Source organism: Colias croceus, chromosome 11, assembly GCF_905220415.1.
Source record: "Colias croceus chromosome 11, ilColCroc2.1".
In the NCBI taxonomy this organism is placed as follows: Eukaryota; Metazoa; Arthropoda; class Insecta; order Lepidoptera; family Pieridae; genus Colias; species Colias croceus.
This window is the reverse complement of record NC_059547.1, coordinates 6,117,322-6,136,569: the sequence shown is the minus strand read 5'-3', so window position 1 is coordinate 6,136,569 and position 19,248 is coordinate 6,117,322. Positions and strand designations below refer to the sequence as shown.

General features: G+C 32.2%; 3 protein-coding genes across 5 annotated transcripts in view; 1 reads left to right on the top strand and 2 right to left on the bottom strand.

Moving 5' to 3' along the window:
- Positions 1–1,116: 1,116 nt before the first annotated feature.
- The window catches only part of LOC123695340 (protein yellow), a 23,488-nt gene continuing 5,356 nt past the window's right edge, over positions 1,117–19,248 (bottom strand). The window contains exons 2-8 of the mRNA XM_045641166.1: positions 13,085–13,354; positions 11,218–11,415; positions 7,083–7,230; positions 4,870–5,056; positions 4,235–4,429; positions 3,496–3,628; positions 1,117–2,259 (exon numbers count right to left, since the gene is read on the bottom strand). Of these exons, the coding sequence (XP_045497122.1) occupies positions 2,152–2,259; positions 3,496–3,628; positions 4,235–4,429; positions 4,870–5,056; positions 7,083–7,230; positions 11,218–11,415; positions 13,085–13,354 (1,239 nt within the window). The 3' untranslated portion in view covers positions 1,117–2,151. The remainder of the gene's footprint in view (positions 2,260–3,495; positions 3,629–4,234; positions 4,430–4,869; positions 5,057–7,082; positions 7,231–11,217; positions 11,416–13,084; positions 13,355–19,248) is intronic.
- LOC123695348 (major royal jelly protein 3-like) overlaps positions 14,729–19,248 on the top strand; it is an 18,799-nt gene continuing 14,279 nt past the window's right edge. Inside the window, exon 1 of the mRNA XM_045641177.1 lies at positions 14,729–14,751. The gene's annotated coding sequence lies outside the window, so the exon portion shown is untranslated. The remainder of the gene's footprint in view (positions 14,752–19,248) is intronic.
- On the bottom strand, positions 14,962–17,285 carry LOC123695360. 3 transcript variants are annotated; one of them, XM_045641191.1, is made up of 5 exons: positions 17,231–17,285; positions 17,004–17,071; positions 16,632–16,697; positions 16,261–16,338; positions 14,962–16,137 (listed from the first exon to the last, which is right to left on the bottom strand). In XM_045641191.1, exons 2-5 carry the CDS (start codon positions 17,059–17,061, stop codon positions 15,911–15,913), a joined length of 429 nt encoding a protein of 142 aa, XP_045497147.1. In that variant the 5' UTR covers positions 17,062–17,071; positions 17,231–17,285; the 3' UTR covers positions 14,962–15,910. The 3 variants fall into 3 exon arrangements, with proteins under 3 accessions (XP_045497147.1, XP_045497148.1, XP_045497149.1); XM_045641192.1 differs by lacking the exon at positions 16,632–16,697; XM_045641193.1 differs by lacking the exons at positions 16,632–16,697; positions 17,004–17,071; positions 17,231–17,285 and adding an exon at positions 16,458–16,537.

The following is a 19,248-nucleotide window of genomic DNA, read 5'->3' as shown; positions in this document are numbered from 1 at the left end:
TCTGGAAATACGATAATTAGCGAAGATCTGAATGCGCATTATATGTTGGAATACTGTACCTGCTGTATCAATTTATTTTATTGGTAAAAACCATGGAAGATTCAGGTGAAGTATTTGTTTATATCAAAGTGTCTATCAAAATGCGTAATATAGTGCTGATGCCACTTTTAATATTTATTTTAAGTAAGCGCCAAATATTATTAGAGTAAGTTCAAGGAATACCTCTAGCTAACAGCTGACCCATGCAACTTGGTTTATTTTGAAAGGAATTTTTTGCACCTATTTTCTTCGCTACTCCGCTCCCACTAATCTTGTTATTAGGGTGATTTAATACAGTATACATACTATGTACATTCCATTCCTGGATATTTGTGTATTAACATAACATTTCACAAAACCAAACAACTCCTATCTATTCCTTCCTCTTATCTATTCCTCTCTTAATACATAATAAATAATAGCACTAAATAGGGAGTTCCCAGACATATTGTTGAATTAGGAAACTCCATTTTTATTCGTAGAGGAAAGCCCATGCCACGAATTTGATTAATAACTTATGAGTCTAAAATACTATTTTAAATAAGTTTAGTAAGATAAGAATTTAAGATAATTATTATTTACTTATGAGGTACTAGGTAGTCATAGCTGCAATTCTTATTTGTGACAAGCTGTAGGCATACGACTCCACCTCGGCTACGCCTGCGTAGTCAAAGAAAAACGTTGCCATGGGATTTTCGGGATAAAACTGTCTAGGTAAAAGGAATTTAATATTTATGATATTAATGACTCAGCATCTATTTTTAAGTAGCTTTTTTTAAAAATTTTTATTGTGCAACTTTCTTTAAAGCATTCTGATTATTATTTGGTAATTCAACAAATCACAGGTAATCTAATTTAAGTATAAAATATAACATCATTATACAAATAACATTAATAGCTACTTTAACATCAACAAGTAAGAGCTAATCCATCATGCATTCATATTTTCGTAAATTTGCATCGATATGTCTATTTATGATTATTATCAACAAAGTTCAAACAAAATTTGAAATCCAAGCTTTTGCATTTATAATAATATTGTTCATGTATTTGTCATTTCAGGAAAATTAAAAACAATTTATAGTATTCCTCAATTTTTATTGTATAAAAATACAAAATCGGTAAAGTGAATAACTTTATCCTAAGCTTCTGTGTTAACACATACGTATAGTGTGGAACATATTTTTGTGTCATATATTACATTTACATACAATATATTCAATATTCATGCATCCTTCAAAGTCTACTCATTATTCTAAATTAAATGTTTTGGTAATTACATACGGTAACTGTAGATAGGAAATTTGGTTATTGTACAATCTATTTTTTTAAATTAACACCATTCCTACTTTGTATAATTAAAACACATAATATTACTGCTATGAGTTACTATTTTCGGTGTGTAATGGCCATCGTTTAAATTTATCTTTATTTATTTGAATTATATAAAATTACTTTACAATAAAACTTTTTGTCGACTAACCTAGTCGATTATACCAAAACATATGGGCAAAATTAATTCCGTAAAGACTAGAGCCTAAGCATATTAGAGAAGACCTTTATGACTGAAGGTATAATAGTTTAATGATTAATCAATATAAATTATTATTACACACGTAACATAATACAATTATTTCTAGAATATGACTTCAAAACTGGCTTCGTTTCAATTTTGTTAAAATGTTTATAGTTTATTACATCTTTTAGAATGCAGACACGCAAACATACATACAAAAAGTATAATTTACTTAAAATAAAATGAGCTTATTATAAAATATATAAGTACACACAAAATTGCACATTAGGAAGTTAAATAAAATACAATTAAATAATGATAATTTTTAGTTGTGAAGTTATGTTAAAATAGCCTTTCTATATATGAGTTTAATTATTATTTGAATAGAAAAAAGTAGAGCTTATTGTCTAAACTCTAAATGATACGAAGAGCGAGTATAATACATTGAATTGATTTTTAAAAGTGTATAAATGTCAGCAATATTTGATTAATAATTTTTCTAGAGCACTGATATTTCAAAATTCCAAAATATATTTAAAATAAATTTACTATTACATTTTTTATTAATATGGCTCCGAGGCGTTTATGTTATATGTTCAAAAGTTCGCTGTGATGTTAGCAGTTGATCTTCTCTGTAAATGTGGTTGCAGAGAGACATAGCCGCCATACCCTCCTTCTACCACTCGCATTATTCGGAGGTTAATCTGAAATTTGTTACAAATTATTAAATAAGGCAGTAGGATAATAATACAAAGAAATCAGTTGTTAATCACTAACATCCATACTAATATTATAAATGCGAAAGTAACTCTGTCTGTCTGTCTGTTATTCAATCACGCCTAAACTACTGAACCAATTGCATAAAATTTGGTATGGAGATATTTTAATAGCCGAGAAAGGACATAGGCTATTTTTTATTGCGAAATATGTACCACGGGCGAAGCCGGGGCGGACCGCTAGTAATTAAAAAAAATTCATTTAAAGAACGCTGAAGAGCGAGTCAAGTTTCCTGATGAAAAGGAAGATTTTGAAAAGGCTTAATATTTGGTCATATATTATTATTTACTGATATACTAACTACTAAACTATCCTTCCGGCCATGAGTAGTTCTCGCGTGAATTTCACGCGGCTCTACATTTTCATACTTTAATCATTCAATTTTTAATAGGATAAAATGAAGTAAGATATACTAATAGGTAAGTAAGATATACTTATAAGTAGATAATATAATATGTATAACTAAAAAAAATCATTTATTACGCCCTATCAAAATTAATATATGTACAAACTACATTGGTTTTTACTTTATTGAAAATTCCTGCCGTTGAATAATTTATGGAATTTTATTATTGCACTTATATAAGGATTTTCAGTCACATTAATTATAGCGTCATGTGTTGCATATTAAAGGAAATAATATTATAATTTCAAGTCGTGCAACATCATCTCATAAATACTCTCTACTACGGTCTACAAAGAAATCCCCACACGGAGGATAATAATGCATCGAATGATAAGAACATATATATTATATATGAATGGAGTTTCCAATATATTCTGCATGTTGATAGTAAGCTATCTAGGGTACATTTTACTGAATTATGTCAGAGATAAGTACGCAAATTTTTCATAAATTTACCTCCAAGTATTTTAAACTATTGATAATTCTTTCCCCTTGGTAAATATTTTTTTTTGGATTTACCTTATAGGTATACATAAGTATATTTATTTCATGAATATTGAATTTAGTTATTTTCAAGGTAAAAAAAAAATATTATTACGTTAACATTACAAACTATTTATTTTTCTCTCTATCTATTTTGTAGTCCACATATCTGATAGATATCCTTTCTCCGTTTTATGACACCTTACTCTAATCTAAGTATTTTTACGGACACATTCTCAAACATACTTCCTTAAACAATGCATAACTATTTTACCTCATGTTTGGAGACACTTCTCTTGAAGAATTTGTGGAATCTTGTGGACAAGACCCAGATGGCGCCATTGTCTCTTTCGGCCCATCGCACTTCGGCGCAGAACTGCAGCTTTTCTGCGTCTTGAGCTAGCAATCTAGAAAACAATTACATATGGTTCATAGTCCAAACATGATCCAAACAATACAGAATCGTCGCATTTGATAGAATTGTGTATTAAAAAAACACGATTGTAATGTTAAAATATTGTTGCAACTTGCAATGTAAACTCATGATTGCAAGGAATCACAAAAGTATTTTTTGCCACGCTTTATATTAGCTTGAAGTAATATATATAACTATATAACCTGTATGTTTGTACGTTTGTAACCGACTTCTTTGGGCGCGATTTTGACCCACTTTAAACGGCCAGATTTCGTTCAAACTTTGTAGATTTATTGAGGACCGATGACAATACACTAATTTGATAAAATTTTCTATTTTTTAGTTCGGTTTTATATAAAAAGCGTGTTTTTTAGTTTTTTTTTAACTATTATTATTATTTTATTTATTCAATATTCTTTGCAAATTACACTTCACGTGTGGATAGTGTAAATAAACGGAAAAATTAAGATTAAAATAAATATTAAAAGTTATTTAGTATCTTAATTCATTAACGTACCTACTCAATAACTAGATATGTAACACTTTTACGGTTTTAATACGCGGATAAAGAATACACATAGGAATAGATATAATTTACCTGTGAGAGTTAGTAATAGGGTTCCACGCCGCCACAGCGGTTTCAGTCATAGTACTAAAGATGATGGTGTCATCGCGCGGGTCGACAGCGATACCGAGACCCTGAGAGGACTTGCGGCCAACCAGGTTCACGGGCAAGTCGGCTCCCTCTGCTGGGGGGCCTGATGCTAATACGGCTGTTGATACGCTGAATAATCTGAAATAAATATCATTTTATAATAAGCAAACCTTCATGTGAGTACACAAATAAAATAAACTGTAATTTATATTGTTTTATTGTTCCCATCGACCATGGAAATAAATCAGAACTAAAAGTAGGTTTATACTTAGATCACGTACCTAACTTTAATTTAATAAGTAGTATCTACCGGAATTAAAAGTGATTAAACTTTTTTAGATAATAATTTGTGTATTTATGTGTTTATAATGGGTGTAATTTCATTTTCAATTTCAATTTCGAATACGGAAACATAATATTCTAATAAAATATTATAGAGAAACCACATCTAACGTAACAAAAAAAAATTGCCACGAGTATAACAAATATTGATCAATGAATCTGGATAAATAACTTCTTCAACAATGATACAATTACATTGCTATTCACTAGCTTCAATACTTTTTAATGCCCCTTACCTGTCAGTCGCCAACGGCTGGTAGTACAAAAGACCTTGAGCTGGTGAATGGGTCAAACCGACGACACCGTCCATGAGAGTGAACTTATCACCACCGATGTCATATTCCCCAAGGTCAGGGTCCGGGTACATGGACGCGTGGGTCACTCGCCACGCGTTGTCACGACGACCGTCGTACACAATGATACCTTGAAATGGAAACATTAATTTGAGACGGGTGAAAGCGATTTGTAGTTATATTGAAGGTCCAATTTTCAAACCGCTTCCGCAAAACACTCTTTGTGCGGAATAATTTTGTGCTATTTTTGTGAAACAACGTTTCTAAAGTCCATCTCTATATTACAGGCGAAGAGAATCAAAGATCTATCGCTCAAGAATCAGGTCTTTTTTTTAATTTTCGAAATTGGTCCATTATAATATAAGGTAGCTACAAACAATCAAAAAAATCTTTCCTCCTTAAATATAAATATTAAATGGATATTGATGGATTTGCTGTATTTACCAATTCAAGAGTTATTATCATTAATCTTCAATAACCACATTAAAAACTTTTATCGCAATAATTACAGGGAAAAAATGAAGTGCAGATAATACGGGGAAAACTATTTTTAGACTCCAAACACAGTGCTTACAAAACCAATGTTACTTGTCTCTTGTTATCGCAGTTCAGTAGGTATTCAATCAAATTATAAGGAATGCATATTAAAGCAGTATAGCATGAGTATATCGTTAATCACGCTTCTGTTTAACTTAATTACGTCGGTTCAGCACCAATTGTTTGACGATTCCATTATATAATTTTGGAGAAACCAACGCATCGACACACGTGCCTATTATAGTACATAGCTATTAGGTACATGCGTAAATTTGTATCGAGTGTCAAAAAAACTATGTCACGGTCTATGGACGTGCCAATAAAGCCTTTTGTGGAACACGATAAATACTTTGCACAATTCGTCAATAGTTGAATGACATAATTTGCAAGGTTTATTAACGTTTTTGTAGATAAACCAATTTTACTTTAAAAAGTTTATAGACATAAGTTTTCATTCATGCGAACCATTATTCAATAGGAAATAAAATGAACATCTTTTTTAATAATCGCATAATATAGCAATGTCTAGGTATTATCTTATTACCTACTCATTATTACAGTAGCGTGCACTTCAATCACAAGCACGCATAATGCTGATGTATCTAACTGGTTTTAGATCGCGTTACACCTAATTAGATATCCGAACCTTCCAATCAAAGTTATTAAACTGGAATAAATTTAGTTAATAACTGCACTACTTATCCAACACTTGTAATGTGTATAAATATTTTGATTTTAATTAATGGATCCTTGAATAGCATCATGATTACATAAATGCATCGCTACTGTACTGCCAGTTATTAACATGAGATAAGGGTAAGGGAGCTAATACTGCAGATATTTAGCTAGTTTCTATTTATATTTATCTGTTCCAGTTATTGTGTTCTGATATTTCGCGAGGATATTATGAAAGTGTGATACGATGATTTAAAATTATAGAAAATCAACCATTACCTATTGCTTTATATGTTACTACTTATATAGTTAAGAAATACTTCAATCTAGTGTTTACATAATAGTTAATAACATATGTTTAAACGGAACATCTTAAATAATCTTTAAGATTGTCGGATAAAGACTAAAGTGAAATCAAGTAGCTAATTTATCATTGTTGCGTGTCAACATTACCTAATTACATTAAAGATTGAGTTTAATGCTTAGTTCATACACATTTATAAATATAAATAACATACATATAACTTCCGGATATAAGCGATTAATCACTCAAAAATTAATCGTTCGCTCAAGGTAGGTAGGTTGCCAATCTAATAACTGAAGTAATTAATGATAAAATATAGTGTTTTGTTAGCAACGTGTATATAAAATAGTCAACATCCTTAACAAAAAATAGATCTAAGATTCAACCTGAAAACTTAGTAACAAAGAGAAGCAGCTCTATCAGTACATTAGTTAATTTGATGGGTACCAAACATAGTACCTATGTTCTAGATTCCCGAGCAATTCCGTTCACATTATTGCATGATACCTCCATACTTTTCCTTCGAGTTTTTTGTTGGCAGCTGTGTCTCTCAGCAGCCCAAATATTATGGTAACTTAAGAAAGCTACAACAGAATTACTCGCACGTACAAAAAACATCTATTATATAAAATATATTTACCTGGAGCGACGGTGTCACTAATGTAAGCGAAGACGTTGTCACAGTTGGCAGCGTGGTGGGCGCTGGATGAGCGTGTGTCGTCCAGGACAATGTTGGTGAGCAAGGACGCGGGTCGGAGTAGCTCACGGGGGAAGTAAATGCTTCTTACCTGAAACATTAATAGGGATATCTCCCTATGTAAACATACCAAAACACGAAAGAAAAGTATATGACGAGTAATTTTTTCATTAAACAAAACAGATTGAGAATGACTCTGTGTGACATTTTGTGGGTCACTGTATTGAATGGTTAGTTTTTACTCATAATAATTTGATCATTACCATTCCAATAGAAGAGCAAAACCTAAAGCTATTAATTTTAACAGTAGAACGTCGACATTCCAGAGCGAGCCTAACCCAATTTTTATACTACAGCTAAAATCGGCGAGGTTACCACACCCTACAAGACCGGAACTGGCTAAGCTTTATCTCCTTTCCAGTACGCAGCGTTTTCAAGAGTATTTGAATTTTGAAATTTAATATATATAGTTCAAACATAAAGAACGCAACTATCCTTAGAACTCTACTAAACCTACTAGAATTAGAATAACTTTAGATTTCAAAATAATATCTTACAATAGACCTACATGGTTTAGTAAAACGTACATGTATCAAGTCTTATTTTTTGTTACTGTCAATTCGCAAAAAATAGCGAATGAAAACCCACACCAGGCACACCCTTTAGAAGCATGTGAAAAAAACGACCTCGTCTACCGCGGGCAGATACATAAAAGGAACGTATGCAATAAAAAAGTCATACTATACCTAAAGTAACACTAAATAACTATGAAAAACACTATGTACTGGCTATTATCGTATAAAAAGTTGTGGGCATTAAATTATTTTGATTTTACCAAAGTTAAATATAATTTATCGCCCATAACTAGATAGAACATATAATATTAATACGTCTCTATTGAGTAGTAGGTACCTATTGACTACAAAATAAGTATAATATTGTAAAACATTAAAAGGCACATATGATTTATAAGGTATTAACAATATTGTCGAAAATCAAAGCAATACAAGGCTTGCACATTTTATAAAGATACAAGAGTTAATAAGTAGTATTATATATATTAAAAGAGCAACTATGGAGTTTCTTGCCGATTCTTCTCCATAGATACTGCTTTCCGAATCGGTGGTAAATGATAAAAATATTATGTATTGACGTTTCAAAAGTGCTTCTCGAAGAAGTCTAATTGAATAAATAAATGTTTGAGTTTGAGTTTTGAGTTTATTAATAATTTATTGTTATAAATAGTTGACCACGATTATCAATTCGTTGTTCCAAATGCAATAACAGATTGTCAATAATTAAAACACTGACAGACATTTTTAAGTTTACATTTCTAGGTGAAAAATTAATTTATGTAATGTCATGGTTTATACACGGTTGTTAAAGACTGTATATTACGATTATTTGACTCAACCTTTAGAGTCTACATTAAGTCACGATTTAACTTAATAGGTAATAAACACAACCTGTAGGTGTAGGTATACTATAATCAAATTGATCTAATTGCTATGTTCTTATAGCAATCAATTCAATAATATTAAATTGACTACAGGAATTAGAACAAATACCCGCAGAGTTTTCGTATATTTGATTATTATATCAATCACGTCCCCATTAATGGAAATCTGCTTGAAATGGTGACAAATTGCCATAGATTTGGAAATTAAAAGTGATAATAGATAGCTATAGAACAGGCTTGGCGTGAAACACCAGACATAATCCTAATCGACAGACTTGTAAGAGGCAAAGCAAATATAACGTTGATTTGCTAATAATATAACTAGTTTATATAAAGTCAATTCTACCATTCATGGTTCCGTGTTAAAGCATAACAAAATAATCTGAGGTAAATAACCACGGTTACATTGCTTGCTACGTAGGCGGTCCCAAAATTACCCGACCTGACTTACGTACTGGCAGTTTTATTCGATTAAATACTCTTTTTAAAAAGTCTGATCCATGCAGATTTTAAATTTGGAATTCGAACACGCTAGGTCATTTGTCATTAGTTTTATAGTCCTTGAAAGTGAACGCTGTCAGAGAATTTTCTAATATGGAAAAAATTGGTCTACGATACGTCATTCAATACTTTCATTTGAAAGGCCTCAGCCCAACTAACATAAAAAGAAGAGCTAGATTCTACATTGGGGGAGTCTTCTCCTTCGTTTACAACGGTAAAATATTGGGTGGCCGAGTTAAAACGTGGCCGAACGAACTGCCAAGATGAACCTCGCATTGGGCGACCAAATGAGGTGACTTCACCAGAAATGGTAAAAAAATCCACAAAATTGTATTGGATGATCTTCGACTAAAAGTGCGCGAGCTAGCAGATATGGTAGGCATTTCAAAAAGTGCAGTACATCGTATCTTAACTGAAAACTTGGACATGAGGAAGCTGTGCGCAAGGTGGGTGCCGCGATTACTTACACTAGAGCAAAAACAGCGTCGTGAGGATGTTTCAGTCGAGTGTTTGGTAAAATTTCGAAGCAATAGTGCAGAGTTTTTGCGTCGATTTATTACCATGGATGAAACGTGGGTTCATTATTTCACACCGGAGATGAAAGAACAGTCAAAGCAATGGACTACAAGGGGAGAATCGGCCCCAAAGAAGGCAAAAACGGTTCCATCGGCAGGAAGAGTCATAGCATCGGTTTTCTGGGACGCTCGTGGGATAATCTTCATAGATTATCTACCAAGAAGAAAAACCATCAACAGCGAGTAATACGCAAACTTGTTGCAGCATCTAAGTGAAGAAATAAAGATAAAACGGCCTCATCTATCAAAGAAAAAAGTTTTGTTTCATCGGGACATCGCGCCAGTCCACACCTCCGGCATTGCGATTGCTAAAATCGAAGAATTAAAGTTTGAATTGCTACCTCATGCACCTTATTCATCAGATTTGGCCCCATCTGATTATTTTATGTTCCCAAACTTAAAAAAATGGCTCGTTGAGAAAAGATTTTCAAGCAATGAAGATGTTGAGTCTACGGTTAATGCCTATTTTGAAGAGCTCGACGGTTCCTACAACAGACGCGGCATTGAAGATATAGAGCACCGCTGGAAAAAGTCTAAAGGACTACAAGGAAGCTATGTAGAGAAATAAATATAATTTATTCCATATTTTTTGTTTTTTCTAGGTTAGGTCGGCTACTTTTGGGACTGCCCTCGTATTAGCATATTTAATGCTATTGGCAGTCTACACGGAATAATTTTCTTTTAAATCGGAAATGGTAAGTTACAATCTTCTTTTTACATCAATGCTTTACAGTTTTCGTCCATAATATTCTGCTTTTACCTGCTCTATACTTTTTTCTTAATTTTTATATTTTCATATATACAAGACCAATAACCAATAACTACAAAAATAGATTCCGAAGAGGACAAAGTCAAGTCGATACATTAAAAGTCCTACAGTATAAACGATAAAATGGATATCAATAATATTAAAACTTACACTTAAGTATATTTAATTTTTTAATTACGCTTTGGTATTTCAAATAAATTGGAAATAGTTCCATAATTTGAAATAGCTACACAGAATCATTCAATTACTGCAAGAAAATATATAAATAGAAATGCTAAACAGTGCACACAGCCAAGTAGGTACTGTAAAAAATGGCCGCATTCCTATCTCACACATTCCACAGATAATTCAATTACTCTAATCATGAAGATTAATAGCCTATTTCAATATAGTTTAAATTATATGAATGACCTTTATGCATAATACGCTCTATAACGATATAAAAGGTCTTGTTCTAGTCACTTAACCTAAGTCGTGTATAAATAATTATTGATGAATTAAATTTTTCTGTTACACGCAAATGAGACAATCCTTTCATTGGAAATCACATTAAATTTTTTTATTGTTTGCGACAAAAATAGTTATGTATATAGAGCTAATATAAACTCGAGTAATTCGCTGTAATTTATTTAAAATAATTTTGGTTGCTCCCATGTCTATACGAAGGGTTACCTACTCCCAATAAATCTTATGCCAATTCTGGTGTCTGCTAATCTTATACCATTAATTACCGAATCAGTTAGAACCTAGAAAATTAATTACTGAATAACATACCAAACGATCAGTAGCCATGTCGAATACAAGGATCTTCGGTGGGCATACTCTTCTGAAGTCGTCAATACTGGTCAATACACCAGCGTCCAACACCCACAATCTGTTGCAACGGTCAGCTCTCACTCGGTACACGGAAATCAGTCCTGTGCAGTTGATGTCGCCTCTGCCAGCTGTGTGCCATGACCAGTCTGGGTAGGCCTGGGAAATTCAAATCAAATTAAATACAAATGATTAACAGTTACAGCGATTAAAATATTTACCTACATGCTGATTAAAGGAAATGTTGCAGGGTCATAGGATTTTGGGCTAATTGCAAGTCTGCAAGAGTTTAGTCTTCGTAGATGAACCCTCGAATTCGATTAATAAAGGCGAGGAATTGAAAATAGGCGCGCTTAAAATAAGCAGAGATTGGATATCTTCAATTATTATTTGTATTAAATTGACTGCTATAAATAAATAAAATGCTTGTTTTTGTTGTTATTTACGATCTAAAAATATGCTAATCGCGTAAAGATTAATTCGCTCTGTAAAAATAAGTCTTTTTTTAATGGAGTTATTCTTTGTTGACATTGAGAGATTTATTTATAGAATGTATTGTTCTACTGAATTACATCGATGAATATTTGAACAAGAGATAAGAAAATACAAGAATAAGTCCATGCCATTCACTTGCATCGCGGCCGATAGCGCATACCAATTAATCTTATGAATAAAAGATGTGCTGTGTCGAATTTAAAGTATATTTATAGTGTATTTATTTAAATCTAGACAACAATAACTTTTAGAAAACGAGTTACTTAAACACTTATCTACATTACTATAACAGCCTTTTACTTTTATTATACAGTACAACATAAATAACCACTTAGAATTGATATAAAAATTGTACGAGTTATTATTTTTTAATAGCTCCTACTGTCGCCAAGGTCAAATTAAAGTTTTGCTCGCCCTTCACGCTTTCGTACCTATGTCATTAGCGCTTATCGCATAGTCGTGAGCAACAACGCGAGGCCGTAGTAATGGTTCTTTGTTACTAAATACATATTATCTAAGTGATTAATTATTTTTGTCTGTACCTCAATCATGTTTTCATCAGTCGTAGTCGTAGATAATTTAGGTCATATTTTTTAGATCATAATACCTATGTCTTCTACTTCTCATATACATCTACAGATAGGAACCATGTCCATAATAGGTATATTTTCCAAACATTTATTTATATTCACATAGAAAATGTTTAGGTATATAACCTGTCTCAAAATACTTAATCTTGTTATAAAGTCAGAGTGACTCAAACAAAGTACAATATTGTAATTTTGTTATCCGTCATCTAAAGGCTCTGCTTATTGCTAACCGACTACGTGTAACGAAAGTGTAATTACTGTGTCGTGATTGTGCAACTTTGGACTTGTTTGACCATAAGTGTCATTGAAGTAAACGCTTTTGTGTTCCAGTTGTATCATAAAACATAAATCCAACCTACAGAGTTAATCTTTATGATCGTAATTTGTAATGCCGCGTTCGAACTAGATTGTTAAGCTTGCTATAGAATTACCTACTATTACAATACAAACACGTCAATTCACAACTGAACCTCTTATTATTTATTGATCTATTATCAGCAGTTTAATCTCAATAAAATTCAATAACATTATGCACCGACTTAGAATGGAGACGAACATATTTATTGCACATTATCGAACATTAGCAAAATCTGGAACTAGCGTTACTATGCTACCTAATTGTATAGACGCAACATATCATTTTCCGTGCAAGTAATTTTTATAATTGAAAACTTGTTTTATGGACGGAATTAGACGGTAATTAGCACATACTACGTAAATAAGTTACATAAAGTGGAAAGTACCTGAAGAACTGGGCTGACGCCGGGCGGGAGGGACCGCGGCACCCACGCGAGCGTGGCGGGAACTCCAGCGCGGAGACGAGGGATGCCCAAATATAATCTGTCCCATCCGATTTCTAAGCCCGTAGGCACGGTGTTCTCGGGCTGAAACTTCTCCAACAGCACTGGGTCTGGTGGGAAGTCGAATTGTAGGAAATTCCATTGATTGACAGTTTCCAGCGACGCGCTCGCCACTGCTAGGCAGGCGAACGAAAGTATCGCCTTTGGCCACATCTGCAATATAGAAAATTTAAAAGTGTAGTCTCATAAACGACCAGTACAATATAAAAATACCTGTTATTGAAATCATTATCGCAATATTTTTGCAAAAATAACTGCATTTTTTAATATAGGTAATTCATATTACTTAATACTATGTGACAATCTTTATAAAGGTTATTCAAATAGGACAATTGTAAACCAAAAGGTTTTATTTTCCTTTATCGTACAGGTTTTACATAATATCTAGTAGGTAGAGCGTGGAACATGTTTCCTACTTTTTAGCGAAATCGTATTCGCTATTCATATTAAATAGGATATATTATACTGTACCATTTTATGATAATTTTTATTCAAACTTACGGAACAGTTTAAGCATTATGTAATGTAATAGATATTTATTTAAAATAGGTACCAATTCAGTTAATAAGCTGACTACAGCATTTATATTCTCTGTAACGAAAAATAAAATTTTAAAATATCTTGATACATTTAAGTTTAACGCAATCTAAACGAGCAATACGTAAAATAGTGTAAATTCTGTAAGCGCCATTATAAAAATCCATTGACATGTTTAGAGATTTGCGCATAACTGTGATAATGTCTCTATTATGCAACGCTCACATTACGGCTTGATAAGTTTATAACGGCAATGAACCTCCTCATTTATCACGACTTTTACTTATAGATCAAGGACAGTTTACAATTTATATTGTCTTATTGAATAATCATTGTACGTTTTTATAAGCATCATAATTCATAAACATAACTACAGCTGTTACCTATATGATTTTCAGTTTGGATAATTGTGTTACTAAACTATTCGAATTCTTATCAATTATAATAACATGTTATCATGAGAATGCGTAGGTCAGCAACATTCATTTAATTACCTACTTTTATTTCCCATTTAAAATTTTAATTTCAGTTCGTTTCTTTTTCCTCATCCCTCAAATAAACTTATACAGATGTTAATAAAGTCTAAGTTCTACGGTTACTTTAATACCTAATATTTACATAACTAATACTTACCGCGAATATCATTAAAATACGTTAAATAAAACTTTCTCTGAAAGTCACAGCAAGGAAGCGTAATAACATAATGTAATAAATAGCCAGTTCAATAATTTACTAATTAAACCGTTACATAACTATAATTGATAATCGATCACTGAATATGACCTGCTTCTGTCAAATAAATTGAAATATGACGCTTATATTGGCCGATATTATGTTCCATACATCGTATCACATTAATCGCAACGAAATAATCTAATTACGCTAACTTTTGAAACACATGCCGTTAGCAACTTCGGTCCAAAGAACAATGCAAGTGATTTAAATGTCACCGGGTTGTTTCGCTGTCAACATGTCAACAGTTGAGCAAGTAGCATAATGACAAATAAAATATTGTGAGTAATTTATAAACAAGGTAGAGTAATTCTATGCACGTCTGTGTCGGATGTGTACCTTAGCATGATTTGAAGTGGTCATGATCTTAATCATATATGGACGTAGTTAAGCAGAAAGGACTCAATCCACAATAAATGACTTTGGAGATAATTGCGTTTGAAGTTTCTGATGTAATTTCTCTATCATTAAGTTACATTTTACAGTTTTTTTCTCGTTATTATCAAGAAGGTATTATGTGTTATTTAATTGTTCATCAATATAGTAATATATTTTGATTATATGTTAAGATATTAAGTAAAGTGTGGGTTGAGTCCTTACAATTAAACTTAAGTTTACAAAGACAGGTATTTTTTATAACTTTCTCAGAAAGGACTCAAAACTAACCATCGACTAAAAAATAAGTTATAAAACAAAAAAAAACAAGTGTTTTTGTCAAGAAGTTACATATTTATTGACCTCAATCATAAAACTAACGGAATCAGGTATAAACGCCATAAATAAGAATAAAATATAGAAAGAATAGCGAAATAATCAGCGTGTATATCAATTTCTGTCATCATCTAAGTTAAAATCAAGAGTTGGCCCGTATCCATCAACATCTTCGTTGATAGAGCTACTTCCCTTAAGGGTATTATATAACTCGTGACAGTCTTGAGGTATTAAATTAAATAATAAAGAGAACTATTTTGATATTCCTATTTTGTCCCCCGCAACAATCGCTACATAAAACTAAATTCTCCACGCCATCCCTCAGATCATTCTTAATAAAATTAATAAGGCACGAGCCAACTTCTTGTAACGTACACAACAACAACAGTAACGGGATAAGCAGCTTCAGCTTCAGGGTGAAAAGCTTGAGGATCAGAACTTTGACACGTTTTAATTATTTCACCAACCGTTATGTCGTTATGAACAGCATTTGTAACAATGGGTGGGTTTTCATTGTGTATTATTTGTGTGGTTCTGTCAGATCTAGTTGGATTATCGTGTACTATAGCAACATGATTTTCAAAGAAACCCTCTGTTATAGTTTCATTCTCCGACCTGTCACTCTCGGGGATTGCGATACCCTTTTTTTTGCTTTACATATGAGTGCGATGCATCAGTTTCTGCTCCACTGTCAGGTACATAATCAGAGTCTGTATCGTCGTCATATTCTCAGTCTTCTTTAAGGTTACTACATTTACTAATTCCATTACTTTGGCGTCTTTTTGCGAACTCATCATACTCATGCCTAACTGTAAAGAAATCTTCGTTTAGGGTTTCCAACAGCTCTAATGTACTCGGTGACATTGGCGGCATTGGTGAATTATTGTTTTCAGCTTCTTTCCGTGTAGTAAGAGGAGTAAGCGGAGAATATACTGGGGCAGCTGGAGATTCAACACCTGGCAAGAACAATCAAAATAGATCATTAGAGTCATAGCAGTCATTGGTATCTTAGTCAGCTTATTTTCTTGCGTGTTTGAATAAAGAAGAATACAAAATAGAAGTCACTATTTCTGACTTACATGTCGTAACTATGGCTTTTTGCGTAGTCAGAAGTGGAGTCAGTGGAGAGTATGCAGGCGCAGCTGGAGATTCCACATCTAGTTGCATAAGAATTTAGTTAATATTCCCCATAAATTACTTCAATAATTTACAATAACATTCCATGTAGGGAAGTGATATAGCTAATGCTAATGAAATTGTGGGATCAGGTGAGTACCTGATCCCACAATTTCATTAGCTTTAATTACCGCCAGACTCATTGAAGGGCACAAAAGATTACTTGCATCTTGAAATTCGTCATCTGAAGATATTAAAATAGAAAAGACCATTGATATCTGTATTAATTCAGGCCTCTAATTCATTTCTTGGACAATTTATTTCAATTACCTACCTTGGCAATTTATGTCTTTGGATGAATCAGCTTCAAGTTCTGACGGAGCCCCAGATATATTTCCATCTACAAATTGAGAATGATCATAGTAGAAGAATTAAATTAGTAAATAGGATTATTAGTACTCCAAGGGTTATTAGTGCGCATAAGCTTAGTAGGTGCAATTTTATCATATTATCAGAATAAAAATAATGTAATAAAACCAAAACGAAAGCAAAAACAAAATAAGAGTGTTTAGTACAGCAAAATTCCACAAGCATTGAATCCTGCCCTGCCCGCCTTGCTCAATCATGCTTTATTGATTGCAAAATAATAGTATTAACAAAAGTTTAATATTATCACGAAAATCGCAAACCAAAAAGTTGTAGGTACCTATCAAGCTCTTTGCAGGCGGCTGCACCGTCGTTTTCGCAGCAGAGATCTCTTCCATATCTTCTTCTCTGTTCATCGTAATGAAGTTAGTTACATCAGGTTGTTAGAATCAGTTTAAGTAACGAATATAATAAAAAAGTGACAAGGAATCTTATGTAGCCTTATACGACAAAGCAAAATTAATTACTTGAGGTAAGAAATAAACCTGGTGAAAAAGAAATACGTACCATCTGGTAACTCAGATTTATCGGTAACCTTATGTTCCAAGGCATTCAACAAAATTCGATCAATTCGTCGCATCTTAATTCACATACATTTAAACGAAATAAAAATAACACACGCGTCACGTCACACAGGCAGTTTTCGAGAAACTGGCAGAGTTGCCAAAATTTTGCAATATTTAGTAGATAATATTTGTTTTCAAACTTGTTACAATATTTAAGCCTGTTGCCTTATTTAAAAAAAAAGTAATTTGAAACCTTCCAACTAAAATAGAAATTGATGAACTTATGATGAAATATTACTTAAACCAAAACAATAAAATAACACAAGTATATTAAGTTGTTTCAATTAATTTAAATGTAAATTTTTGTTACCTACATTTATTTCTTACAAACGACTCATTCTGCTTGAGCCATCGATGGTAAGTGCGCAGTTGATCAAAAACTGTTTTTCTAAAATATCTTAAGTGTTTTGAGTCGTTTCTGGCAAACAAAAAAATATATATTATATCAGTAAACTTATATCACAGAAACGACCCAACCTGTTTGAATCGTTTCAGGTATTTGATAAAATGTTATTTACAATCAAAATTAATTCTTAATAAGGATCCAAACTGTTTGAGATTATTCTGGTTTATCGACTTTAAGAACATACTCACATAAAGGTCATTACTCAGAAACAATTCAAGTGGTCTGAGTTAGTTCAGCAAATACGTTTTGTATGCTCTTCATACTGTGGGTTGAGTTGGCATAGTCAGAAAAACTAGTTTACATTAACATTACAAAAATAGGGATTTTACTAAATGATAGATTCTACTCTCAGGAGTATGATGGCATACATAACTCAATTTTGGCCAAAGTGTGGATTGAGTCCTTTCTGCTTAACTACGTCCATATATCCTGTCCCTTGAATTTTGTGTCGCTTGTTTTATTATAAGAACCTTAAAATGACTGTTTTTATATGAAACTCAGCATGTAGAGAATAATTTAATATAGGATAGAGTCAGAAAAGTTTATTATAAAACGTAATTTGAAAATAAATTCATACACAAATAAATATAAATATTAGTAACCGCATGTAAAAAATGAATGTGGGACTCAAATAATTGGCAAAATAATGTGTTTAGGCGTTACGCGAAACAATGCAGGAAATTATAGCCGTCCGCGTTTTTAAAAGTTTGCTCCAGTAACAGTATGTCTTTAATAAATTCTTGTATTTGTTCCAAGGCTAATGCTGTTATCACGGAATGTTTAATGATATCTAATAAACACTCACCTATAATTAAGGCTATTAAATTTTATTTTTTATAATTAATTTATGATATTAGATAAATACCTTTATGAATTATTTTATACATAAAAAATCATAGCTGCAATGCATGTATAAAACGTCTAGTATGTTCAATTCGAGTTATCTTAATATGCCAATGTAATAAATGTATGTTAAACTCAACATTTAGAGCTTACATAATTACGTTTACCTATTATACATATTATATTTCACCCGTTGCATTAGGTAACCTTGTAATGTATATAATTTATTAGATACGGAAATGTAGCCCAATTACATGAAAAACTAACACATAATTAATATAAATAAATTATATGATTATTTCAATCATCTTTTGTTCCACTTGCTTGAATATATTAAATAACAATATAAACATTCAGGCCGGTTTGTATAAAGGAAATGAAACAACGCGATCTCTTAATAGTTAGGAAATCACGTGGACCCAATTGTGCAGCAAAGACGAAAATACATAATACTTAATTTAAAGTAGGTAAAGCCCCTCACAAAGAAAGTTGCTAGTAACCAATTTCTAACAGAAATGTCCCATTATTTAGTTTGTAATAATTTGAAATGGTTCTAATAACACTTAATTGTTTCTAAAAAATGACAACAGTACTTCTTATTTCCAAAAAAAAAATGTAATTAGCACCGGTAATCGAATCTATAATACAATTCTCGTGTCACAATTTTCGTTGCCATACTCCTCCGAAACGACTGGACCGATTCTGATAAA